Source organism: Phascolarctos cinereus, unplaced genomic scaffold, assembly GCF_003287225.1.
Source record: "Phascolarctos cinereus isolate Bilbo 61053 unplaced genomic scaffold, phaCin_HiC Scaffold_4;HRSCAF=312, whole genome shotgun sequence".
NCBI lineage: Eukaryota > Metazoa > Chordata > Mammalia > Diprotodontia > Phascolarctidae > Phascolarctos > Phascolarctos cinereus.
This window is the reverse complement of record NW_027555847.1, coordinates 724,135,581-724,162,966: the sequence shown is the minus strand read 5'-3', so window position 1 is coordinate 724,162,966 and position 27,386 is coordinate 724,135,581. Positions and strand designations below refer to the sequence as shown.

General features: G+C 48.9%; 1 protein-coding gene across 1 annotated transcript; it reads left to right on the top strand.

The window, feature by feature from the left end:
• Positions 1–12,349: 12,349 nt before the first annotated feature.
• On the top strand, positions 12,350–27,130 carry CCDC188 (coiled-coil domain containing 188). Its single transcript, XM_078151852.1, has 12 exons — positions 12,350–12,514; positions 12,623–12,671; positions 14,511–14,679; positions 17,267–17,380; positions 17,590–17,688; positions 18,404–18,481; positions 21,150–21,209; positions 21,753–21,817; positions 22,132–22,189; positions 23,500–23,531; positions 25,257–25,477; positions 26,982–27,130. The coding sequence occupies exons 1-11, from the start codon at positions 12,493–12,495 to the stop codon at positions 25,450–25,452; spliced, it is 942 nt and encodes a 313-aa protein (XP_078007978.1). The 5' UTR covers positions 12,350–12,492; the 3' UTR covers positions 25,453–25,477; positions 26,982–27,130.
• Positions 27,131–27,386: the final 256 nt, after the last annotated feature.

Sequence of the window (27,386 nt, the reverse complement as noted above, 5' to 3'; positions counted from 1 at the left end):
TAATAAGTAACACAGTGAACTTGAAGTAAAGAGGACCTGGGTTCAAATTATGCCTCAGATACTCCCTAGCTGTGTGACTGTGAGCAAGTCACTTGACCTCTCTGAATCCCAGTTTCCTCATCTGTAAAATGGGGACAGGGGTGGACTTTAAGGCCCCTTCCTACTCTAAATCGATGATCCTAATATGCTCCTCAAGAGCAGGGACTGTCTTTTACCTTTCTTTGATCCTCAATGCCTAACACAGTGCCTGGCACACGTAAGTGCTTAATAAATGTTTATTGATTGACTATGATTCCAGGCCAGTGCTATTAGAAATTACAGAAATCCCTGAGGAGCCCAAACTTATTGACTGATGCCGACTTTTCATTCAGTGACATGCAGGCTGGAAGAAAAGAAAAAGTACCTTCCAAAGGCCTAGAAAGACACAATTAGGTGGCCCAAATCCTATGCCAGCTGCACTCTATCCTTCATAAATTAGCAGATGTCAAATCCTCATTCTACCCATACAGACTCCAAAAGAGCTTTGAAAAGTAACTCATTATGCCCATCCATTGGGGAACGGCTGAGCAAGTTGTGCTATATGAATGTAATGGAATACTATTGTGCTATAAGAAATGATGAACAGACTGACTTCAGAAGAACCTGGAAAGACTTGTATGGTCTGACGTTGAGTGAAGTGAGCAGAACCAAGAGGACTTTGTACACAATAACAGCCACGTTATGCAGTGACTAAGATTGTTAAACTGAATCCTTCTCAGCATTACGAGGATCTAAGACATCTCCAGAGGCCTCAGGATGGAAAATGCTGTCCACATCCAAAGGCAGAACTATGGAAGTCGAATCGCTATCATTTTTTTCTCTTCTGTTGAGTTTTGTTTCCTCTTTCTGATGGTTCCTCCTATTGGCTTTAATTTTTACTTACAACTTCACTAATGTGAAAATATGTTTAATAGGAATGTAAATGTATAGCCTATGTGAGATTGTGCGCCGTCTTGGGGAGGGTGGTGGGGAGGAAGGGGGAGAAAACTTTTAAACTCAAAAGCATATGGAAGTGATTGTTGATAAATCACAACAAATTAATAAAATTTTAAAAAAAAGTAACTCATTCAATGGCACCAAAACCAGAGAATCACATCTGACCAGAGTGATGTCCACAATTCCTTGGACATAACACAGACACATACAAACATGAAAGCATCTTTAGCAGATGTCACCATGCCAAAGACTCATCGCCTCTAATCTACGGAGTGGGAAGCTTTAAAACACCAAGACCTGGGAAAGAAATTCAAAGCATCTAGGAGCAAGCTGGGGTGCACACTCTGCCCATCACCCTCTCTGCTGTGGGACTTGCCCCAAAGACACCTTCCCTACCCAGGTAATCAGCTCAGGCATGGAGCAAGCCTCCATGCAAAAAAAAAAAAAAGCTCCTGCATCCCAATGCTCTTATTCAATAACCAAAGGCAGTTATTTCATCCCTCACTGAGCAAGAAGTAGAAAAGAATAATAGGGAGAAGAAAAAGAAGAGAAGGAAGAAGAGGAAGGGAAGAGGAAGAATATAGCTCTTTAAGGTCTGCAAATCACATTATATACATCATCTCATTTGATCGTTACCGCAACTCCGTGAGGTAGATGCTGTTATTATCTCTATTTTACGGATGAGGAAACTGAGGCATACAGAAGGAAAGGGGCTTGCTCAGGGTCACACAGCTAGTCTCAGAGGCAGGATTTGAGCTCAGGTCATCCTGACTTCCCGTGCAGCACTCCATCCATGATAACCACATACTTGCCCCCTGCTCTCACAGAGCCGTGTTTGCCTGACTGTGCAAGGTCGCAGCTATCATGGCTTGTGTTTCTTCCCCCTCTCCCCCCTCCCCATGAAGACAGGGATTAGATCTTGATCAACCTCCGGGTTTTCCCAGTGCCCCCTTCAGGCCTCTGCACCAGCAAGTACTCCATCTTCTAGGTTTGTCGGGCCATGTTGGTGGATTATCTCTAGGTTTCCCCAAGGCCTGAGATGATCCAGGGGCCCATGAGCAGGATGTCTGCCCAGAGCCATGCACACCCCTTCCTGCCAGAGCCTTCTGGAGAAAGGATAACTTGATAAACATATTACTGTAATTTATTAGGGGCTGAAAAATCCCCAAATCAATTTTCCTTGACATTCTTATTATCTCTCTCATTTCTTAAATAAAAAATGTGAGCTGTTCCCACCCAGGGAATCAGCCCAGGTAAGGAGCAAGCCTCTGTGCAAGAAGTGAGGCTGGAGGGTGAGCACCCATTCTGGGGATCCCTTGGCCTGTACATGGGTGGTGGTACCAGGAATGGGCAGTGGGACTCCCTAGGACCAGGGAGAGGTAGAGGGGGCGGGCAGAGCAGGCCAGTCCATTGTCTCACAAAGCTTCCTGTCTGGCCTGGCAGGTCCTTCTACAAGCTGGGCACTCTCATCTTTCCCCCCAAGCACCTCATCCCCTTGGAGGCCAGGTCTTCCTCTCATGGGCCCACCTTGTTCAAATCCCCTCAAAGTCTCTCCCAAGGATAACAATCCCCATTCCTAGAGTGCTTCAAGATTTGCTTTCTTATACCAAGATAGGACAAAATTACTGTCCCCATTCCACAGATGAGAAAACTGAATACCAATGATGGGAAAGGACTTGCTCAAGGTCATGCAGGGAATCTGCAGCAAAGCTTAGATGAGACTCCAGGGCTCCTAATTCCCAGTGTAATCAACCCGCTCCCTGATGTTCTTATTACCTTACCTATAAGGACCAGAAAGGACCCGTCACAACAATAACAGTAATTAGCTCTTTCTAGTCAACACAGCACTGTAAGACTTTCAAAGCATTCTGCATATATGAATTCATTTGAGCCTTGAAAACACCCTGTAAAATGGGTGCGACCAATATTCTATTGCTATTTTACAGAAGGAAAAACTGAGGCCCAGAGTCCCTTACCCTCAGCTAGGTAAGTGTAAAAAAAGGGGCAGCTAGATAGTGTCATAGCTTATGGAACTCTGGGACTGGAGCTGAGTTCAAATCCAACCTCAGACATTTACTAGTTGTGTGACCCTGGGCAAGTCACTTAATTCTGCTTGCCTCAATTTCCTCCTCTGTAAAATGAGCTAGAGAAGGAAATGGCAAATCATTCCAGTATCTTTGCCAAGAAATGGGGTCACAGAGAGTCGGACATGACTGAAAATGACTGAATAGTGACAACAAATGTTAAAAACAGGTTCAAACCCAGTTCATTCTTTTTTGGTATTTTGTGCTTCCTTTCAACAAAAAATGTCAGAGTTGGGAAGGGCTTTAGAACACAGAATGTTAGAGCTGGGAGATGAGGGAAAGAGAGAGAGCATTTATTAAGTATTCACCAGCTACTAAGTGCTGGGTTTCTAGAAGTGGAGCAGTACAGAAGAGGAGTCAGGAGGGGAGAGTAGAATTGAGAGGATCCTAAGAGTGTAGAATGTGGGCTGCTTGGGAGGAACCTTAGAACATAGAACATGGGCTGTCAGAGCTGGGAGGGATCTTAGAACATAAAACATGGGCTGTCAGAGCTGGGAGGGACCTTAAAACACAGAATGTTAGCACATTCAAGAAACATTTGCTCAGCAGCAACTACCTGGTTGGTGAGACCAGGGCTGGACCATGTGGAGAGGAGACAAAGGCACTGTTGTGAGGGCCATGACCTTCAGACGATAGCTGTAATCATGCAATCCTGTTTGAAACAGTTTGGTTTTTCTCCCCTGCAATTTCCTGGATCTTTTAGCTGCCAGACAAGGACGAGAAAAACGGGTCACGGAGCTGGACTGCCTGGGACTTTTCACACAGAAGGAGATGTTTAAGGTTATTTAATATCACGCTGCAGCAGGACATTGAAAACCCAAAAGAGTCACCTACTTTATAAGAAGCAAAACAGAAAGAGACAGGCAGTTTGCAGAGGAAGCTCCTATAGGGCTCTCTTGGAGTGATGGCTAGGGGGACTCCTCTTCCCAGGTACCACTGAGTCATTAATGCTCCTGACCTCAGAGCCTCCAGCAGTCGGCCGTTAACTCCACAGACACCTGGCTCTGCCGAGCACTCAGCCGGGATTATGACCCGCCAGTAGAGCAATCAATTGATAAGTCAGTCGACAAACATTTCTTAAGTGCCAGGCACTGTGCTCCATGCTGGAGGTACAGAGACAGAGAGCAGGTGGGGCAGCCGAAAGCTGGTAGGAAGAAGAAGGGAGCCCTCATCCGGGAGGCAAAGTCAACCTCCACCCTTCAGGTTCTGCTCAATGCCCGGTTAACATACACTAAATCCAGATGTGAGCCTCTGATGGTCTGAATGAACATTCTTTTGATTTTCTACGACTTGAAGAGATTCTTACTGGGAACCGGGATTGATCCAAGCAAATCAGAGGTTGTGAATTATCGTGGAGATGTTTTCATACCCATTCTAGACAAGACCAGACTTTGGCCTTGGCACGAAAAGAACTTTGGGAGTTTGATCCCAGGTAAGTCTCTACCTAGGCATGCGCTCTGGAGGGTATGCTGGAGAAGACTGAGCCTGGGGCACCACCTGGTGGCCTACCAGATATAACACTCTGAGTCACTGCCTCGAGCGCGACCCTTCTACTGCTCTAAATACTGGTCAAAATAAAACACAATGCAGCACATTTAATAGTTCAAAAAATAGCACTGATTTGCAGAATTTGAATTCTTTTTTAGTTGGCAGAGAATTTTCCTAGCTCGTGTGCCCATTTTTCCTATGAGGAAACTGAGGCTCAGAAGAAGTCCCTTGGCCCTTGCGGCTTGTAAAAATCAAAGGCAGAATTTGAGGCGAGCTCTCTTGACTCCTGCGTGGCCTTGGACGAGTGAATTCATCTCTTTGGGTCTCGGCTTGCTCCTCCATAAAATGAGGGGGATGCACTAGGTGAACTCTAAGGTCCCAAATCTATGAGCTAGACAGAATCCTGTTGAAGCTGCCTCCCAAGGGCTGTTATGGGTGTGGAAGAGGGATTGCAGTACCAGGGCCTGTAGGTGAAGGCTGTGATGTTGTTGGTGGTTGTATTCTCTTGTTTCAGTCATGTCTGACTCTTCATGACTCCATTTGGGGTTTTCTTGGTAAAGATACTGGAGTGGTTCACCATTTATTTCTCCATCTCATTTTATAGATGCGTAAACTGAGGTCAACAGGGTGAAGTGACTTGCCCAGGGTCACCCAGATAGCAAGTGTTTGAGGCTGGATTTGAACTCAGGAAGGTGAGTCTTCCTGACTCCTGGCCCAGCACTCCATCCACTCTGTGACCTAGCTGCCCCAGAAGTCGTAGGGAGACAGATTTCACCATGATGTCAGCAGTAACTTCCCAACAATGAGACTTGTCCCTCTGGAGGTAGTAAGCCACCCATACCTGGAGGCCTCCAAGAAGAGGCTGAGTGCCCGCTTGTTGACGATGACACAGGGAGGATTCTTGTTCAGGAGTGGTTAGACGCAATGCCTCTGTGGTGATTCCATGGCCCTGTGACTTGTGACCATGAGGGCCATTTTAACTTGTTCCTCCCCAGGCGGGAGCAGACAGAGCAGCCCTCCTTCCCTGACTGACTCAAAGGGCTGTACTGGGGACAGGGTGATCTGGGCCCCAGAAGCCCTTGGGTGGGTAGCTCTTCCTAAGAATAAGGAGGTCTGGCTTCAGTCCACACAGACGCCCTGGTGTGCCAGCAGGAGAGTGAGTCCTGGAGTCCCAGGACTCTGAGACCCAGCTCTGCCACCCGGCCCTACTCCTTCCCCCTGTGTGAGCCAAAATGTCCTCCTCTGTAAAAGGAGAATAATAATAGTGATGAGTGAAGGGTAGTGTGGTAGAGAGACTAAGAAGCCAAGAAGACCTGGCCCATACTGGCTGTGTGACCCTGGGCAAGTCACTTCCCTGCCACCTGCCTCAGTTTCTTCAACTGTAAAATGAGGATAGTAATGGCAACTACCTCCCAGGGTTGTTGCGAGGATCAACCACGTGAGATGATATTTGTAAAGCACTGGGCACAGTGCCTGGCACATAGTAGACACTTAATAACTGTTTGTTTCCTCTCTTCCGGCAGATCTGGAAAGAATCCGAGGGCCACAGCTCTGGAGCTAGAAGGGACCTTGGAAGTCATGTGTCTAGTTCAGCTCCCTCATTTTACAGATGTGGAAACAGAGGCCCGGAATGACCAAAATGTCACTAGAGGTGAGATTTGAATGCAGGTCATCTGAGCCTGGAGTTAGTGCCCTTTCCATGTCTACACTGCCTGATTCACAGGATTGTTGTGAGGAAGCGGTGCTGCTAACTGATCCCTTGAGATTTACAAAGCATTTTCCCCATCCGTGGGGAATTAGCCCCATTTTACAGATGAGGGAAACTGAGGTGGAGAGAGAGGACGTGTTTTGCCCTAGATCACACTGCTACTGAGCAGCAGAATGAGGACTCAGACCCAGGCCTCCCTGGCTTCAAGCCCAGCACTCGTTCAGTTGGACCAGAAAATGGAGAACACTCTAGGTCACAGGCAGGATCCAGGAACCCAGAGCAGCAGAAGCCCAGGACCCAGCCTCCAAGGCAGGCAATGAGCACAGCAGAGAGACACATCAGCCCCCTCCTCTCTGCAAGGAGGGGGGCCAGGAGGGGATGGGGAAGACAGAGGTTCCCAGCCCCGCCCACCAAGCGGGCAGGTGTGTGCCCAGGGCGTCATGGCAACCAGGGGCAGGGGAGCGGCTGCTATGGCAATGGGCTGTCCAGAGAGGGAGACACTGCTTAGCAACTGGAACTTCTCAGAACTGAAGAAGGATGCTGAGCAGGAAGGAGAGAAGGTGAAGAGAGAGAAGAGGAATCAGAGCATGCAGAAGGAGCTCAGAGGCCCCTCGATTCACCCATGGGGAAACCGAGGCTTAGGCAGGGGAAGGAGCTTGTCCAAGGTCACCCTGAGAATTAATAGGGCCATTATGCTGGCTCTTTCTGCAGGGCTTGGCAGGGGCAGGCAGGGCAGGATCTGTGACTTCCTCAGTAGAAACTCCTGGTGTGGAAATTCCCAGTGTCTAGGGCTGCACCTGTTCTGCAACTTCGAGTCTTAGAGAATTACTGAGAGGGAATTGCAGTGACCTGCCCAAGGTCACACAACCAGGACGTGTCAGAGGCAGGCCTTCCTCACCAACCCAGATCTTCTCCACTCTGAGGCAAGCTCTCCATCCCCTCTGCCAGGCTGCCTTCAAAGTTTGCCTTCCTCAAAATGTCCCTGTGAGGTAGGGGATAGAAGCCTCGATATTCTTGTTTTAGACTGGAAGCTCCTCAAGGGCAGGCCCATCTCATCCTCACTTTTGTCTCCGTGTCCCCAGCCTCCAGCACAGGGCCTGGGCACGGCGTCAGGGCTCGTGATTGGTTGATTTTTCTGAGCCTCAGAGAAGGAAGGGGCCTACTCCTGGCTCACACAGCCAGTGGGTGGTAACAGAAGCAGGAGGAAGGCCCCGGCCCCACCTGCCTTTGCCATGGCTGCTCCACAACAGCTGAGTGAGCCAGAGAATGCCAAGGGGATCATTCTGTCTTTACTGTCTGAGGTTATCGGACCCCCTCTTGGTATGTACCCGGTGGATGCCGGCTCATGTGCATATAGTGGCCCCTGGGAGAGTGTAAGCTCTTTGAGGACAAGGACTATGTTTTTGCCTCTTTGTATCCTCAAAGGTGAGCACAGTGCCTGACAAATGGTAAACTCTTCCTGGGCGATTGTGGACTGACGTAGCCTTAATCAATCAATCATTTATTAATGCATTTATTAATCACTCACTGTATATGCCAAGCACCATGCTAAGTTCTGGGGACACAAGGAAAAAGCAAACACAAAAAACCCCCACAGCACTTACAGTATAGGACTGGTAAACCTGATTGATTGATTGATTGATTAGAGAAAGAAGCTCCTATAGGGCAAGTGCCTGAGGTGACCCGGCTGGTGAGCAGCAGAGCTGGGATCGAAGCCCAGATCGGCTGACTTCCAGGCCAGTAGGGCTTGGAGGCCCTATCTGTGGGCACCATCTCGCAGTCCCCTATAGGGAGAAAGAAGAGCCCCAAGCCTCCAGGACAGGCCTTCTTCAGAGAAGCCCCAAGTCCCCAGGGCCCGGGAGGTACGGGAACCGCATGGTGCTTTGCACACATTGGCATGGTGAATCACAGACTAGTCATACTCTAAGGCCTCTCACGATCCTCTCAATCTTCTTGTGGTGGTTTTGGCTTCTCCCAAATGCCCTCTCCTCAGGGAACAGGGGTCCCAAAGAAGCCTCCCAGGAACTGTAGGCTGACTTCTATCTGGCCTACCTGTGCCACGCAGCCAGGGGGTGGACCATTCCAGAACCTGACCAAACTGAACCTTGCGCTCTATCCTTCTGCTCCCCCAGGGGAGTCCATCCCTTCAATGGCGCCTGCATAGGGCTTATAATAATAGCTACTGTTTATATAATGCTTTAACATTTACAAAGCATGTATCTCACCTTCATTACACCTCGGTGAGGTGTTATTATCCCCGTTTTGTGTGTGGAAAGCTGAGACACAGAGAGGTTAAAGTGACTTGACCAAGGTCACATAGCTAATACACGTGCATCAGAATTTGAACTCAGGTCTTTCTGCCCCCAGGTTCAATATTCTTATCTCACCGCCCATTCAAATCCCCACATCTAGAACTTTGCACCTTCCGCCCTCCTCCAACCTCTCTCTATGCCCTAGGCTAGTACCCCCAGCCTCTGGGCCACCCTTGGGCTGAGGAAATGGCCCCTCCGAGGCCCTGGTCCTCCTCTCATCTTCCTGCTCCTCCTCACCTGTCCCCTTCCCAAAGCATGGTCCAATTCCCTAAGGATTCACTGCCATCTTGTGGATGTTATCAGAATTCCCCGCCTTGGCCACATTGTGTCCACATCTGCAACAGTGACAAGCTGGAAGGTGTCCAGAGGTGGGTGAAAAGGGCTAAGGATTGGACCACTGAGGCAGCCAGATACAGTGGGAAGAGGAGTCAAAGGACCTGGGCTCAAATCCCCACTTTGCCATTTGGTTACCTCAGTGACCTTGGGTAAGTGCCCTCAGTTTCCTCCCCTGTAAAATGAGAGGATTGGACCAAATGAAGTCAACAGTCCCTCCTGGCTCTAGAGCTTGGGCCCTTTGCTCCAATGAAGGGTTAGGCTTGGGTTATCAGTGGCCTGGGTTCAAGCCCCACCTCTGACACATTCTGGTTGAGTGAAGATGAGTTAATCCCTTAACCTCTCAGGACACCAGACAAAGATCTAAGATTCTAAATTGCAGAACAAGGGCTCCTCTGAGTTTCCTCCCCTAAGAGTTACCTAAACCAAGGAAACCACAGGTCCTGCCCAAAACAAAAAGGATTCATTCACAGAAGTCAGAGCAGGAACTAGGGTGGAACAAAGGGGTTTTGGCCCAGGGTGCCAGATCTAGAGGGTATTGAAAGTGCTTGCAGTCCTGGTTGCTCCTCTCCCTCACTCACTTCCCAGCTATGCTTACCTTTCTCTCAGCTGGCCTTGGAACTGCAGCCCACATATGGTCCCTGTTTTCCTCACCCCCACCATCCAGGATGGACCAGGGGTGTGCTTGTAAATATTTAATAACTGGCTCTCCAGGGGGAGAAATGTACATTTAACTCATTTTTAATTTTTAATCTGCACTGTTAACATTTGCTCTATCACTTTAAGTCTAGACAATCAACGAAATAATAAATCAAGCTCTGATTTGTGGCATTTGCCGAGTTCCAAGATCAAAATGCTCCCGCTGAAAATTTAACAATCAGCTTTTGTGAGCTGGTTAGAGCTGGCTCCAGCACCCCCTTGAGGCTCCCCCTGACTCCACTCATCTGAAGACATCTTTCATACCACTCCTGCTCAGTCTCAGAAGAAGCCTCCCCCCACAGCTCGATGTAGCAAGGGGGAGGGGGAGGAAGGAGGTAGAAAACCTGGGTTTTCTTGAAGGCTTTGCCAGCGGAGGACAAGCAGTTCCTACTAAGTCAAGTGAACACGGAGCAGGAAGAGCCCTCGTTCTGTAATCAGAGAACCTGGGTTCAAAACCTGCGTCAGGCCTAGGGCCAAACTCACCTCGAGCCTCACTTTCCTCATATGCAAAATCCAACAAGATGTGTCAAGGGCTTAGTATCTGCCAGGCACTGTGCTGAGCACTGGGGACACAAAGGGAGGGGGGGAAGGGCTCTGTCCTCAAGGAGTCCACACTGTAATAGGGGACACAACTAGGAAGGAAGGAGAGGAGGGAGGGAGGGAGGGAGGAAAGAAGGGAGGGAGGAAGGCAGGAAGGAAGGGAGGGAAGGGAGGGAGGGAGGAAGGAAGGGAGGGAAGGAGGGAGGGAGGGAGAAGGAAGGAAGGAAGGAAGGAAGGAAGGAAGGAAGGAAGGAAGGAAGGAAGGAAGGAAGGAAGAAGGAAGGGGGGAGGGAGGGAGGAAGGGAGGAGGGAGGGAGGGAGGAGGGAGGGAGGGAGGGAGGAAGGGAGGAAGGAAGGAGGGAGGAGGGAGGGAGGAAAGAAGGGAGGAAGAGAGGGAAGAAGAGAGGAAGGAAAGCAGAAAGGAAGGCAGGAAGACAAAGGAGGGAAAGAAGGAAGGAAGGAAAGAAGGAAAGAAGGAGGGAGGGAAGGAGGGAAGGAAGGAACTACTGTGTGCCAGGCACTGTGCTCAGGACCCTGGGAGGTAGGTACTATTATTCCCCTCTCCAGGCCTCTGTTTCCTCATCTTGAAAGCCATCCAGTGGGAGAGAAATTATTCACACATACACACACACACATTGGCTACCACCATGTCCGTGGAAAGAACAGTTAAATGAAAGAACATTGTGTTGTCATCATGGCAAAGCTAGTCCCTGAGGCCCCACGGGAGAAAACTGACTGCTCCCCCCTTCCCTACAGAGCTGGTGCTCTGAGTGGGAAATACTGCACAGGGTGGGCATGGGTCACAACTGATTGGCTCTGCTGGTTCTGTCTTTTCTCTCTTTCTATGATAGGAGGCCCTCTGAGTAGGGGAGAAGGGACCATATATTCAGAAATGAAGTTGATGTAAAAACAAAAGATTTAAAGATTTTTTAATAGTGAGGAGGGGATTAAGCCAAATGATGTTCACCACCTAGGTGACTTTGGGCAAGTCATTTCTCTTCCCTGGGACTCATATGTAAAATGAAGGAGGTTTGGACTGAGCCTCTGAGTTCCCTTCTACCTCTAGCTAGATCCGCTTGTCCAGCCTCAGGCCTTCTGCTAACATCCAGTCTCTAAATGCCTATCAGACATCTTGATGGATGACCAGTTGGCATCGAACATCTCCAAAACAGAACTCACTCTCTTTCTCCCTAAACGTACCCCACCCCCTACCTTCCCTGTTCCTGGAGAGGGCAGCACCAATCTCCCCATTGCTCCAGCTTGCAACCTAGGAGTCTATCTGGATTCTTCAGTCTCCCATCTCCACTCACCGTATCCCTATATCCATTGCCAAGGCCTTCAGACCATGTCCGGCATACACCACACCCCCTTCTCTCCTCTGACACTGCTCTCTCTCTAGGGCAGACGCTGCTGAGGGTCTGCCTGTCTCAAGTCCCTCCCAACTGCAGTCCACCCTCCACTCAGCTCGCAAAGCGATTTTACCAAAGCAGAGTCCAGTCATGTCACCCACCCCCTACTCAGTAAACTCCCGGGGCTCCCTATCGCCTCCAGGATCGAATACAACAAGCTGTTTGGCCTTCAGAGCCCTTCACGATCTGGCCGCCTCCTCCCTTTCCAGTCTTCTCACTCCTCACTCCCCAGCAGACCCTCTTCGATCTGGTGATACTGAGCTCCTGGCTGGTTCATCTTCTCACTCTCAGCCTTTGCTCTGGCTGTGTCCCCCAGTCCTAGAACCCTCTCCCTCTTCATCGCTGCCTTTCATCTTCCTTTGAGGCCCAATTAAAACCCTGCTTTCTATAGGAAGCCTTCCCCAATCTCTCAATTCTATTGGTCACCCCTAACTGGTTACGTATGTGTAATTGTTTGTATAGGTGTCTCCTTGTGTGTACACCGTTGTTTGCTTGTCTCCTCCATTAGACTGTGAACTCTATGAGTGAAGAATTGTCTGCCTTTCTTGTGTATCCCCAGTGCTTAGCAATGACTGGCACACAGTAGGTGCTTAATGAATGCTTGTTGACTGACTGGCTGGCTTTAGGAGCTTATGAGATGCTGTCTTAAAGATTCCAGACAGGTTTTTAAGGGTTTGATGGTGGAATTGTCTGCAGCAGGCAAGGCTGGGGAGAAGACACTGAGAGATTTCCCTGTTCTGCTCTGAGCCTATTGTGACCCCTCCCCACCAGCCTTCCCAGGCCCCGCCCCTGCCTCCACAGCCTATTATGACAGGCTATCAACTGTGGCCTGGGCAGCCACAGTTAGGCCTGAACTGCATTGTCTATATGGAAGAGGAGGACTGAGGTCAGACATCAAGGTCAAGACGGGAAAGGGAGTGAGGAGAACCCTTGACACTCTAGAAATGGGGAGACTAAAGCTGAAAAGTAGGGAAACTGAGCTCTCCCCAGGCTGGAAGCCCTCTGCTCCCCCTGTCCTGCCCAGGCCCCCATTCCCCTTTCCTAAACAGCAGCTCACATCTGTCTCTCTCCTAGAAGGATACATGATGGACAATGATGCCTGGATTAACCCAAATAGGGATTTGTAAGTAACCTAAGTCACTAGCTCCATCCCCCTAGACCTGGGCAGGGGGGGAGCAGGTGCTCAGATGGGCCTGGAACCCAGACCATGGGGCAGAATGAATGGGTAGGAGGGGAGGGAGACCCTCAGCTCACTCATCCTGTAAGATCAGGAAGGTATAGGATTTGAGGCTAAGAGTGACCAGCTTGTGCCCAATCCCCTCAGCTCTAGTTTAGCCAGATGAGATTTAGGAAGAACCAGATTTGGAGTCAGTAAGGCCTGAGTTCAAATTTACTTCTTTCATTTGCTAGCTCTGTAATCTTAAACTAATTTCCTCATCCACAGGGCATTAGACTAGATATGGTCTTTAAGGTGACCTCAGTTTCCCATCCTTGGAAAACAGAAGCAGGTGTTGGGCTATATAATCTCTACGGACCATTCCAACTCAGATGTTCTGTTTACAAAGAACTCTGGCTATCTGTTCAAAGACTTCTACCTTTCCTTGTCTCAGGAGCATTAGGGGAAGAGGTTGGGGCTGGTTTCAGCCATAAAAACTGTGGGGATCTGGGCAGAAACCCAGAGTCCAGACAGAGGCCTTGAGGACAAGGCAGACAGAAACCAACATCTCTGTCCAAAGTCTGTGGAGAGGGGCAGGAGGAAGTGTTTAAAAAAAAAAAACTACTGCCACTGTGAGTCTAGCTACTGAGACAGAAAGGGAGAGATAACACATAGAAATGCAGAGACAGAGACAAAAGACAAGACAAAGAGAAAGGGAGGGAGAGAATAATAGATTTGAGAGACACAGAGAACAGACAGAGACTGAGACAAAAACAGAGATGAGAGCAAAACAGAGACAGACAGAGAAGGAGGGAGAAGTAGCCCAGAGACAGAGACAAAAACAGGCAGAGATAAGAGAAGAAAGAGAATTGGAGACAGAGGTGAGAGGTAGAAAGGGAAGGAGAGAGAGAGAGAACAGATGTGAGAGATAAAAACAGAGGCACCAGGGAGAGACACAGGAAAAGACAATGAGAAAAGGAGAGACAGGACAGGCAGAGGAAGAAGATGGGGGAAACTGAGGGAAGGGGACTGGTTCTGGTTAGTGAAGAAGGAGGCAGACCCCAGATCTTCTATGGGGGCTAAGTTCATGGGAATTCCAATCCTGGATCTTTCTCAGCCTATAGAGAGGGGTGTCTCTCCCCAGAAGAGCCTATCTCAGGCTTCCCCCCAGCCTGCTCACTGCCCTCTGCCCTCTGCCCTGCTCACTGGCCCAGGGATATCAGAGGTCAGTTCTCTGAGCACTCCAGTCTGGAACACTCAGCCTTGCTCCTAGGGATAGATGTGAGGGGGCTGCCTTTAAGGAAATCAAAAGCAAAGCCCTTCTCCCAAATTACCTATGCGCATGTGTATAGCAGGTTTGAAGACCTCACATACCTCCTGCCCTCCCTTCTACTCTCCAGCAGTTCTCAGCCCCACTATATGCCATTCCTGAGCTCCACACCTTGCCAAGTACCTAACCTCACACTGTGTCCCTGAGTCCGCACTGTATCTCTTTAGCAGGCACACACACACACACACACACACACACACACACACACACACACACACACACAAGCACACACATGCACACACATGCGCACACACATGCATATATACACACACACACACACACACACACACACACACACACACACACACACACACACACACACACACACACCATGTCCTTGGGCCTCCACGGTGTCTCTCCTCTCCCCTCCCCTCCACACCTTACCCCTTCTGCATGTCTCTTCTTCATAGCATGGCCCCAGACCAATGTCAGGTCCTGGGCACTCACTAGCCTGTGTCTTTGTCTTCCTCCAACAGCAGACAGAGATTACACGGGTATCCACCGCCTCCACCCCCACCCCCACGACCTACACAGCCGCATACGGTCTCGGGCCAACCCCGGCTTCTTCAATGCTCAGTGGTAAACCTGAACCCCTTTGAGGAGAGGAACACCATCTTGGAGTTAGAGCAGGCCAACCAAAAACTGGTAGGGGCCCCCTGATCCCAAAGCACCCCTAAACCGTCCCTGTGCTAAACAGCACTGGGTAATGGATAGAGAATACAGGAAGAACTCAGTTAAACTTCCCCAGGGCAAGTCCCCTAACTTCTCTCTGCCTCAGTTTCCCCATATGACAAATGAGAGGATTGGGCTTAAGGTTCCTTACATCTCTAAAGCTATTCATTTAAGATCCTATCAGGACCCTGGAATGTGAGAAAAGGAAAATACAAAAATACTCTGGCCTGGAAGATGAAAGTATACCAATCAATCTACAAGCATTTATTAAGCACTTACTGTGTGGTAGGCCTTATGCTAAGGGATGAAGATACAAAGTCGAAAGTGAAACAGTTCTTGTCCTCAAGAGCTTTTTTTACAGCAGGGGAGGCAACATGTGGATAGGTACCAAGTATAGTGTATGTACAAGGTACCCTGGGGTGAGGGCGGGGCACTAGCTGCCTTGGGATAAAGGAAGGACGGCTTCATGTAGGAGGTGGTACTTTGGTGGAGTCTTGAAGGAAAACAAAGACTTTCCAGAAGGGAAGGTGAGGAGAAGGGAGGGCATTCCAGGTATGGGAGATGCCCTTGGGCAAAGGCATGGAGATGGGAAAATGAATATCTGGTATGACGAACACCAAGAAGACCAGTTTGGCTAGACTTCAGAGCACCTAGGGGGAAGTGATATAGGATAAGGTTGGGAACACAGGCTGAGGCCAGGTGGTGAAGACCTTTACATTCTAAACAGAGGAGTTTATTATATTCAGTCCTCAAGGTAATAAGAAACCACTGGCATTTATTGAGTAAGGGGGTGAGGCGATCAGTTCTTCACTTTAGGAAAATAATTTGGCAGCTGGAGAGAGGAAGGGTAATAAGAGGCTGGGAGCTGAGTCCATTGGAGAAAGGATGAGGGTCTCAAGCAGGCAGCCACGGGGTCAGTGGGGGAGACAAAGGGGTAAACACAATCTGTGTTATGGAGCTAGAAACAGCAAGATGTGGCTGGCATGAGAAAGCATGAGCCTGACACGGAGGCTGCCAACCGGCATTATCGGTGGGATGGTGGCGTCACCATCATCATCACACTTCTCCAGCGTTTTCCAGTTTTTGTGTTATCCTACTTGATCCTTACAATAACCCTGTGAAGTAGGCGCTATTATGATTTTCCCTGTTTCACAGGTAAGGAAAACTGAGGCTAAGAGGTTCCATAAATAGGGGAAAGCACATGGATCTGGGAGTCATCTGCTCAGAGATGCCTATTAAACCTTTGGGGACAGCTGATATCACCAAATGGAACAGTGCCGAGAAGGAGAAGAGGACCCAGAAAAAAGCCTTGGGCAATATAGGAAATGTTAGGAAATGTGGCCTTGGAGCATGATAGCAAAGTACACTGAGAGGCAGGGAAGACGGGGGCCAAGGGAGGCCAAGAAAGGTGAGAGGATCCCCGAGAAGAGGGTGGCCAACCATGGCAATGGCTGCCAAGAGCCCAAGAAAGATGAGGATTTTTAAAAGGCAGTTAGATACGGCCATTAAGAGATCTTTGGTAACTCTGGAGAGACTGCTAAGTGGTGAAGTGGAGAGAGACCTGAATCTGGAGTCAGGATGAGCCTGAGTTCAAATCCAGCTGCAGACACTCGATAGCTGTGTGTGTGGCCCTAGGCAAGGCAGCCTTTTTTCAAGGCATTTGACTAAGAAAGGACGGAGACATATGGGATGATAACTAGCAGGCATGGTAGAGTCTAGTAATTTTTTTTAAGGATAAGGAAAATGTGGGTGGATTTGTAGGCAGCAGGGAAGGAGTCAATAGAGAGGGAGATAGTAGTAGAGAGGGGTTGGACTAAAGATATCAGAGGCCCCTCCCAGCTCTGACATTCCCTCTTCTGAGGGCCCTCCTGGCTCTGATTCTTTATTCTAAGTGTCCTCTCAGCTCTAAATTTTGTATTCATAATGTTGGCAAGTGAAGAAGGGTGGATTGGGGGAGCTCTGTCCTTTGAATCTTGATCCCTTCCAGTTTTCCCAGGCCTGGGCATTCTTGGGACTTACTCAGTCACAGATAGCCCACTTCAGATGCACGATGGCCCCCGCCTCCTTTCTCTCTTTGCTTGCTGCCCTCTCCCCTCCCCTTAACAACAGCTCCGGAGAGTCCCTCCTCTGATGTACAGGAGGGCTGCTGGTAAGGGGACAAGGGAGGGACAAGGCTGCTGCGGGGACCTGAGCTCAGAGCCCGGAGCCAGACTGTGGGTAGATCTTAGCGGTGGGTCTTCTGCTTCTGTCCTGACCATGGCCACACAGAGAAATGCAAGAAGAAGAAAGGATAGAAACAGCTCCTCAGATCTGACTCGTGGCAGGGCCGAGGCTCAGTGTTCCCGTCAGAAAAATGGGCCCACTGGGCTTCTTCCAATTTCATGGGCTTTAGAGATGAAGGGGGCCCGGGGTCATCTAATCCAACGCATTCATTTTGCCGCTGAGGCCCAGACACCTCCAGGATTTGCTTCTAAGATCTCATGGATAGTGAGGAGTAGAACTAGGACAGTGACCTGGGTCCTCTGACTCTACCTGGCATCTTCCCAACCTCTCATTATAGAAGGATATGAACCAGGAGCTGAGGGAGCAGCTCGAAGACATCATGGAGCCAAGGGAGATGAGGCATGACTTTATGTGCCCCAACCATCAGCAGCAATTACAGATCCTGTCTTGGGTGAGGGCCTGGGGTGCCAGCAGCTGTGGAGGGGATGGGAGAGGGAGGCCAGGACTCTTCAGCTGGAGGGGGATCTGGGGTGGTGGGAAGAAACTGGGGGAGGGGTAGAGGTTGGGGGAGGAGATACAGTCAGAATGGAAGGACACCCCACCCCCCCCAGCCCAGCTATGGTAGATAAACTTTGTTGGGGGCTCCCTGGGATGTCCCAGGAGAAGGACTGTCCCCAGATGATGGATGATTCAAGGTTAGTACAGATGCTAAAACAAAAAATCTGCCCTCATGAGGACCCCTTCATGGAAAAGTCCCAGGTAAGACAAAGGAAGCCCAGAATCTGCAGGGGCCGTTTGGCCCAGCCAAGGCTGGCGTGTGCTGCTGGTCCCCATTGGCCTCCAATCCCAGAGGAGGCTCTGACAGTAATGGCAGCCAGGGCCCTGGGGCTTCAGTTCTAGGACCTCCGGGTATAAGTCACAGCTCTGATGATACCAGGGTGATGTTGGACAAGGATCTGAGCCTCAGTTTCTTCAGAGTTGGACCACAGAAGCTGGAGGGTCTCCCCCAACTCACAGTCCTACATTCCTAAGGGTCCCTCCACAGAGATGCCTCGGGGAAGTAGTACCAGGGCTGGGAACTCTGGGTGCTGGGATCCTCTGGGGAAAGGGGGAGAAGAGGTTCTTATAGGCTCTCTGTGCCCCATGCCAGGCAGGAAGGACCCATTCACCTGCAAGCACTGTCTACTGCCAGCTGTTTGTCTGCTCCTCCTGATTCTCCTCTATTCCCCCCCACCTCACCCACATCTGCCTGTAAGGAAGGGCATAGAGCTTAGGATGGGGTTGGCACAGGGCAAGGGATAATGAAGATGAGGCCAGGTTTAAGCCCAGTGATATAAGGTATGGCTTCCCCTCCTTGAAATTCCTGTTCCCCCCTGCCCCGTATGGCACTCTCTTCCTTGGCCCCCACCTAAGGGCAGTCCATAGCTCAGGTCACTGAGCTGCCCTCCTAAGGCTCCCCCTCCCCGGCCCCCAGAAAGAGCTGCAGCAGATGAGGCTGTCCTTTGAGAGAAAGAAGACATCTATTACAGAGGTAATATACCAATCTTGTCAGGTGGGCGGGATCTCTAAGGGTCACCCAGTCCCTTCCCCAGCCTTCCCACCAAACTGATGCCAGCTGAGCCCCAGCTCCACCCCCCAAGCCTTTGACCTAGTCCACATGTTCCCAGTGTGGCTCTCTGGAAGGAAAGCAGCAGCTAGACTTGGGCCAGGGGGCAACTGGAGCTGGAATCCTTACTGTTCCTGGGAACTCCCCTGCCCCTGAGTTCCTCTGAAATACTAGAAATAATAATAGCCACAACAGTGACAGCTGTTGCTCCCATTTTAAAGTGCTTTCAAGGTTTGCCAAGCCTCTGTGACTGAAAAGCGCTCAAGGCAGTAGAGGGTACTAAGCCTCACACAGTCTGGGGTCAGGAGATCTGAGGTTGAATCCTGCATATGAGCCATGGAACAGAGCTGTGTGCATCTGCACAAGCCCCTCCCTTTCTCAGGCCTCAGCTTCCCCATCTATAAAAGTGAAGGAGGTTGACATCTCTTGATAAGGTTTCTTCTAAACCCATGATCCAGTGAAGACACCTATATCGTTATTCCCATTTTACAGATTTTACAGACTCTGAGAACTGGGGCTCAGAGTCTTCTGTGATTTGCCCATAGGAATATCTAGCAACATCAAGTCTTCTAAGTCCATTTAAGATTCAGTTTCTAAAGCCTAAAATGTTCTCCTAAATTCTGCTCCTCTGTCTGGAAGGGTTTCAGTCTTAAGCCTAAGGATCTGACACTATGTTTCTAAAGAGTAAAACCTTTGGAAAAGTCTGATACTATTTCTACAATACTTAGTCTCTAAAAGCCTAGGATAGTATGTCTCTAAAATTCGGATACCTTTTTCTTAGAATTTATAATATTTTGTTTCTAAAATTCTAAGAAACATTGTTCTATAAGATTAGAATGTTAAGGTCACTCAAGAACTCAGTGCATTAGAATGCTTATAGTAAGCTACTTTGTTACAAAAAGTCTAAGATTTAATTTCTAGGATTATTAGACTTTGTTGCCAGGTTCTAAGATACTTTGTTTCTAGGGATATAGGATATTTTGTCTCTAATTTGTAAGCTTAATCACAAGATTCTAACACTCTGATAGTACTTTTCTAAGGATTGCAAACACTGTTTTTATCATCTAAAACCCTCTAAAAAATATTTGTCTTTCGGCTTCTAAGATACTTTGTTTATAAAATTCTAAGATACCTTAAAGCAATTCAATGTGATGCAGTGAGGAAGCAGGGTGGTCGGGGATGAACCACCATCTGGGGCTGGGCCTGAAATCAAGAAGACCTGGGTTTAAATCCTGCCTCAGACACTTTCTGGCTGTGACTCTGAGACAGTCTCTTAACCTCTGTTTGCATCAGTTTCTTCATCTGTAGAATGGGAAGAATGATCTTTGCATTACTTCTCGTGGAGGAAGTATTTTATCAGAGGGGCAGCTAGGTGGTGCAATGGATAGACCACCACATCTGAAGTCGGGAAGACCTGAGTTCAAATTCAGCCTCAGACACTTACCAGCTGGGTGACCCTGGGCAAGTCACTTAACCTCAGTTTCCTCATTTGTAAAAAGGGGATGATAATAGCGCTTGTCCCCCAGGGCTTTTATGAGGATCAAGCGAGATAATCATTGTAAAGACTTAGGACAGTGTCTGGCACTTGGCAAGCGCTATACAAATGTTGGCTATTATTTATTATTATTGTTATTGTTCTAGAAAAGGGAGCAGTTGTTGGTATCAGTCGGCCCCTTAAGGCATGGCCAAGTGTGGAGTTACTGCGCCCCCTGGTGGCCATGCTGGGAACTGCCCCTTCCCCAGCTTCTTGGTGCCATCCCAGTCTCCAGCAGAGATTCACTTTTCCTCTCGCCTCGAAGGAACCAAAGGATACCAAAGGCTGGAAAGAGCCTTAGGGATCACCTAGTCCTCCTTTCACATATGAGGAAAAGGAGGTTGATGAGGGTCACATAGCTCATGAATTGCCAAGGCAGGATTTGAACCAAGTTTCCCCATTCTGAGGCTGCTAGGCGGTGCCATAGTGCACCAAGCACTGGGACTGGAGTCAGGAAGACTCATTTCCCTGAGTTCAAATCCGGCCTCAGACACTAGCTGTGTGACCCTGGGCAAGTCACTTTACCCTGTTTGCCTCCATCTCCTCATCTGCAAAATGAACTGGAGAAGGAAATGGCAAACCACTCCAGGATCCCTGCCAAGAAAACCCCAAACAGGGTCCCGAAGAGTTGGACACCACTGAAAAATGACTGAACTCTACAATTCCTCATTCTAAGTTAAGAAAGAGCCCTGTTGTCATTCTACCAGAATGAGGGGATAGGAAGGATGGTGTTAGTGACAGAAAAGATAACTGTCAATTCTAGAGCAGTTCGAGGTTGATAAGGTACTTTCCTCAATAGCTCTGGGAAGTAGGCAGTTATCCCCATTTTACAGATGAGGAAACTGAGGCTTACAGATATCGGGTTTTACCGAAGGTCCCACAGCTGTCAGAGCCAAGTATCATCCCTAACCCTTCTGACTGGTAGAACAGTGTCCTTGGGCATGCTGTCTTCAGGCTTCCTGTGAACAAATGATTACTCAGTGCAGAGCCTACCATGATGGGGGGGGCAGGTGTGGAAGAGGGGTGAAGAGCTGGGTCAGCTCCATGAGGTGGTCAGATCTGCTGTTCCTCCTTGCTCAGGTGTGGGATGGCATGAGTGAAGTTCACATGTCCTTGACTGACCAGACTGAAGGACTTCTGGTAGGCTGACTTGTCTCCTGGGTGGCAACCAGGTGGGGGGAGCTCTATTGGCCACAGCCAGGCCTCTGGGGAGCCCCCTAGCCAGGGTAGGGCAGGAGTAGAGGCAGAGAGGGCTACACAGGACCCAAGCTTGGGGCCTGCTCAGATCCAGGAATCAGGAGAACTATTTCCTCCTCCATAAAAGCCAGGACATTCCAAGCTCATTTCCTCAGAGACTGAGCAGCTCAGAAAAGCATCACCCACACACATCCTCAAAGCATTTAGGGCAGAGGGATGTGCTGATGGACCAGATGACAATGGCCTGAGGGAATGAAAGAGGAAGTTGAGTTGGAGGGATGGAGAGACAGCAGAAGGATGGGGTCAGACAGCCAGCAGAGGGCAGTAGAATGGAGAAAGAGACAAAGTGGGGGCTGGGGGTAGGAGAAGTGGGATAGGTACAAACAGATTGGGGGAAGCTGAGGGTCAGTGTCCAGCTGCAGTGGGGAGTGGGACAAGCAAGGACTGAGAAAATAGAGATGCTCTTTCCTCTGTTCTGGGTTTCAGAATCTCAAAAAAGATATTGGAGATGTGTTAAAGGAGGTGGAAGACATACGAATGGAAATTCTTCGGTGAATGAGAGGCAAACAGCACCCCTGCTGAGTGTAGTAATAAGCCTACCAGAACTTCACCCCTTCCCTCCTGCTTCCCCCCTCCCCACCCCAGAACTGGAGAGCAGGAGCTGCTCTGCCTTATTAGCTACCCCACCCACCCCAATCAGATTCAGAGAGTGAAGGAAATGGGGAAGGGGGTGCAGCATGAAAGATATCATTGCCACCTTCATCCCAACCCCCCTCCCCCATCCAGGGAGAGCAGAACTGTGCCCATGGAACACTAGATTTCCCAGGGTTTCTGGAACAATCTCTGCTATCTTGGATTTTCACAGGGACAAGGCCCGGTACCACACTCTGACCAGGAAAGGCTTGCTTATGCAGAAGAAGAAGGTGAGCATACTTTCCATCCCTCCCTGCCCCCAACATTTTATTCGGTGGAAGCCAAATATTTTTAAGTGAGGCAGGTGGGCTCAGGGAAAAGAGCAGATCAGGCCTGCGCCATCACTAATTCACTGCGTGATCTTGGGTAACTCCGCCTTGCTGGACCTGTTTTCCCCATCAGTAAAATTCTGGGCAGCCAGGTGGCACTGTAGTAGATAGAGCAATGGGTCTGGAGTCAGGAAAACCCAAGTTCAAATCCAGCCTCAGACACTTACTGGCTATGTGACCTTGAGCAAATCATTTAACCATGTTTGCCTCAGTTTCCTCATCTGTAAAATGAACTGGAGAAGGCAATGGCAAACCACTTCCAGCATCTTTGCCAAGAAAACCTCAAATGGGGTCACAAAAAGTTGAATATGAATGAAACAACTGAACAAAAAAAAAAAGAGTTCTGGAAGTCGGGAAAGTTCGGGTATTATTTCCCAACCTTTTCAAGTATGAAGCCCTGGAGATCCACCTTTTAATGTCAGAAAGCTTCATGAACCACACTCACACACACAGAGCTGAAGTCACAGCACACGTTTTTATTGGTTCTGGGTAAAATTCAAATGATAAAGCTTGGGTCCCATACGGCTTCTCAGACCCCTAGCACTAGCTCTCTGAACCTTCACACACACACACACACACACACATATATATATATATGGGTTTATATTCCACAGATTGAGAATCACTAAGTTCAGTGATCTCTAAGCCCCTTCTCAGCTCTGATCTCTGTTCTATGGTCTGAGATTCCTGAGTACCCAGACTGATCAAGTGACTTGCCAAACATCACGTAATCCCTTAAACTCTTGCGTGCCCAAGACTGTTGTAGTCAATTGCAAAGTTAGGAAGTGAAACTGACTTTAAGACCAATGTCCCTTTCACAGATGCCCAGTTTTTAACCTTGGCTTTTAGTGAGAAATACCCTTTTTCTACTTGGATGGTGTCCCCGTAGAGGGCTGGTTTTGATGAATTAGTAAGTGTGATTTATAATGAGCACATCAGCTATCTGTTTGTAAAGGGGAATTTGACATGCACTTGGACATTCAGAGTAATGGCCAACTGGGAAGTCAAGCTTCAAGTCAAAGGGCCATCATCTCTCTGAGCCCAAGTTTCTGGTAAAATCAAGTTGACCTAAATGATCTCTAAACTCCTTTCCACTCTAACCCCTTAATCCTGGGATCCTCAAACACCTGATGTCTGCAGGCCTCAGACAAAATGTAGGAGGATGAATTGGATTCCCCCACTAAGCTCCCCCCCCTCTCCTTCTGCCTTAGCCGTCTCAGCCGCCCCCCCAGATGTCCAGATGACCAGATGTCCAGGTAGGTGGAACTGGTCTTCCTGGAACACACAAGTTCTACATTCCATGGGAAACTCATCCCCAAGAGCAATGACACTCAAGGGTGGTGGGGTCAGCATCACAGCAGTGCAACTTCCAGTCACTGGAGCCATTCAACAGACCTTGACACCCATGGGTGATAGTGGTGCTAAATAAAACTCACAAATATCAGTGCAAGGGTCTGGGGAGGGTATGTCTCCAGTGGAATGCCCCAGGAATCTACTCTTGGCCCTTCACATTCTTATGGGTGACATGGGTAAAACCATAGATGATATTTGCTGAGGACAGAATACTAGAGGGATGGTTAATGCACTGAATTACTGAATGAGGATCCAAATAAAGACTCTGGCAGGCTAGAATATGGAGTTAAATCTAACAAAAGGACATTTAATAGGGACAAAATGCAATCATACACTTGAGGGTTTGGGAGTTTGTTTGTTTTTTAAATCAGCTTCACAAGCTGAACATGGGGAGACAGCAGTTTGCCTCAAAAAGATCTCAGGGTCTCAGTGGACTGCAAGGTTCATATGAGTCAGCAGTATTGGGTGGCAACCAAGACAGTTAATTGAATCTTAGGTTGCATTGAGAGGCAGAGTGTCCAGGAATAAAGAGGTAATAGCCCTATTGTCCTCTGCCCTCCTCAGGTCACCTCTGGAGTTCTGGGCCCCACATTTTAGGGGGGATATTGATAAACAGCAAAGTGTCCAGAAAGGGCATGCAGGCTAAGTGAAGGGCCTTGAGACCATCTTATAGAAGGATCAACTTAAGGAATTGGGCACATTTACCCCTAGACTTTTAGTACAAGGAGAGGTCCTGGTAGCTGGCTTCCTGTAGTATTTAAAATACTATTAAGTGGAAGAAGGATGTGCCTTTTTCTGCTGGGCCCCACAGGACAGAAAGAAGTATCAAATGAAAGTTAAAAGGTGGGAGACCTAATTAAAAGGAAAAAGAGCCTTCTGATGATTAGAGCTCTCCAGTAAGGAAATAGCCTACCTCTAGAAGTAGTGAGCTGCTTGTCACTGGAGTGATTCCATTTAGAGGCTTGATACCCTCTGTGGAATGAAGGTTTCAGAGAGGATTACTTCATTGATTGGAGGGTTGGGCCAGATGCTCTCTGAAATGCTAAAGCTGTAATGTTCAGTGGTGGAAGCATTCTAAGCAGTTGGTGGTGGCTGCTGAGAACGTAGCCCATGGGCCAATTCTTCACCTCTTTAGGACCAAAACTCCTAGCCCAATCTCTAGTGTACCTAGGAAGTATTGGGGGCAGGGGTCTGCAAGTCTCTTCTTTGACAATTCAATTAGTTTTCCCCAAACCCCACAAAGTTAAGGGATCATAAAATGTCAGTGGTGGGAGGAGCCTTGGAACACAGATGCGTTAGAAGAAACCTCAGAACAAAAAAATATCTGGGCTGGAGGAGCTCCTAGAACCTGGAATGTAAGGACTAGTACATAGAACATAGAATGTCAGAGCTGGGAGGAACCTTAGATATCATCTACTCAAAGTCTCTTACTTTATGTAAAAGAAAGGCTTAGCATCTTGCCCAAGGTCACAAAGGGAATTAATGCCAGAGCTGGGATTCTTATCCAAATCCTGTGCTTTTTACACCATGCTAGTGTGCCCTCCCTGGACAGCAGTGTCCAGGAGGGACTTCTTCCCTACCTCCTCTCTTCTACTCTTCTCTCCTCTCCCCTCAGGAAATCCTGGACAATCTTGAGCAAGGCGGGTTTGTGCCTGCTTGTCTGCAGCATTCTGTTTTACCTCTGTGTAGTGAACTCCAATCCCTATGAGAGTCTTCTTCCCTTGATCATTAGCCAGAAAACAGTCTGGAGCATCCGAACCTGGTGCAACCCCTTCCTCAGGGTGGAAGTGGATGACTTCCTGCCATTTTAGGCCCAGAGCTTCATGCCACTGAGAGGTGAGTTATGTCCCCAAACATGATGCTGGTTCGTCCTCATGAGCATGCAACACCTGACTGCCTTTGCCAGAGAAGTCACAGCAGGAATAGGCTTTACCCCCATCCCCTTTCCTTATGAGGGCAAAAGCTGGAGCCCACACAGCACAGCCTGTTAATAGCAGGAGCAGGATTCTAACTAGGAGATCAGTATCTTAAAGTCATGTGGGACATAAGAGGCCTCTTATCCAAGCCGCTCACTTTATAGATGAATAAACTGAGACACAGAGAGTAAACTTGCCACGGTCATGTGGGCATTAAGTGTCAGAACCTGGATTCAAATCCAGTTCATTGAACTCTAAATTGAGCTTTCTATAACAAACTTTGTCTGGAAGATCCTCCTGCCCCTCCAAGTCCCAGAGCCTTGAGTTTCCTAGGGACACCATTTCTAATACACCCTTCCACCTTCTGCAGTGACATGTGATCCTGCCATGGCCCTGTGAATGAGGCAAAGCAGTGATCATTACTCTCCTATAAAATAATGGAAAAACTGAGGCCCAGATGGGCAAATGGCTTGCCCACCTCCCCAACCAGCAAGTAAGGGGCAGCAGGTAGCCTGAACACTGAGTCTTTTGATACTCAGGCTAGTAGTCTTGCTAGAAGAGATTTTTACAACCAAGCCTGCCTTTGGGGGAGAGAGGGGCCTGTCCCTACCAGGGAGGCACAAGTACTGGGCCTGATGCCCAATTGAACAGAGGGAGGGAGTTGTATGGAAGGGTCTTCATGAAGGTGAGGAGGATTAAAGGAAAAGATCTAGGTTTGGAATCAAGAGACTTTGAGACAGCTTTCACACTAATTAGCTTTGTGACTCTGGAAAAGCCATTCTCTCTCTCTCTCTATCTCTCTCTCTCTCTCACTCTCTCTCTCTCTCTCTCTCTCTCTCTCTCTCTCTCTCTCTCTCTCTCTCTCTCTCTCTCTCTCTCCCTCCCTCCCTCCCTCCCTTTCTCTCTCTGTCTCTCTCTCTCTGTCTTCTCTCCTCTCTCTCCCTGTCTCTTTCTGTCTCTCACTCTGTCTCTTGTCTTCTCTCCTCTCCTCTCTCTCTCTCTGTCTCTCTGTCTCTCTTTTTCTCTCCCTCTTTCTCTCCCCCCTGCCTCAGTTTCCTCCTCTGCAAAATAGGGGTAATGCTCCTTAACCCACGTGCCTCATAGGGGAATTCTGAGGCAAACACTTTGCAATTGGAAGAAGAGGATGTAATTTTGTACAAAATATACAAAATGGAACTATTGCTGGCAGAAAGAAAAATGACGCTGTTGGCTGAGGTACCTCTAAGGTCACCCAGCCACCTTTCTCTGAGTCTCAGTCTCCTCTATAAAATGAGGGCGTTGGATGAGATGGGTCTCTAAGGGGCTGGCTGGATTTCAGCCTCTGGCCGGGCCCCAGGAGGGGCTGGCGGCACCAGAGTGGGCAGGGGTGAGCAGCAAAATGACCCTGGGGTCAGAGAGGAGGCAAAATTGACTCACTTTTCCAGGGAAGAAGAGGACATGGCCCCTCTCTCCAGGCTGCCTGCCTTTTCTCTGCAGTTGATGGGAACCAGCTGTGGACACCCTGCCCTGTCAATCCTGTTCTGTTGGAGGGCTGGGCCCTGGAAAGCATCACATAGAGATTTCTGATACTTGAGATGATGTATGTTTGTGTTTCTCCTTGGAAACAGCCACCAGGTCCCTGCTCCTCCCCTTCTCCTCGAGCTCCCAGCCTCCGCATTCCTGACCAGGTTCTCTCGATTCCTCCTCTCCCCGATCTCCACAGGGCATAGGTGCCCCAGAGAATAGGCTAGTGAGGTGAAAGGCCAAGGTGGAGAGGTGGAAGGGGAAGAGATGGCGGCAACATCAAAAGGTCTTAGGAGTTACAAAACCTGGCTTCCACTTTGCTGGGT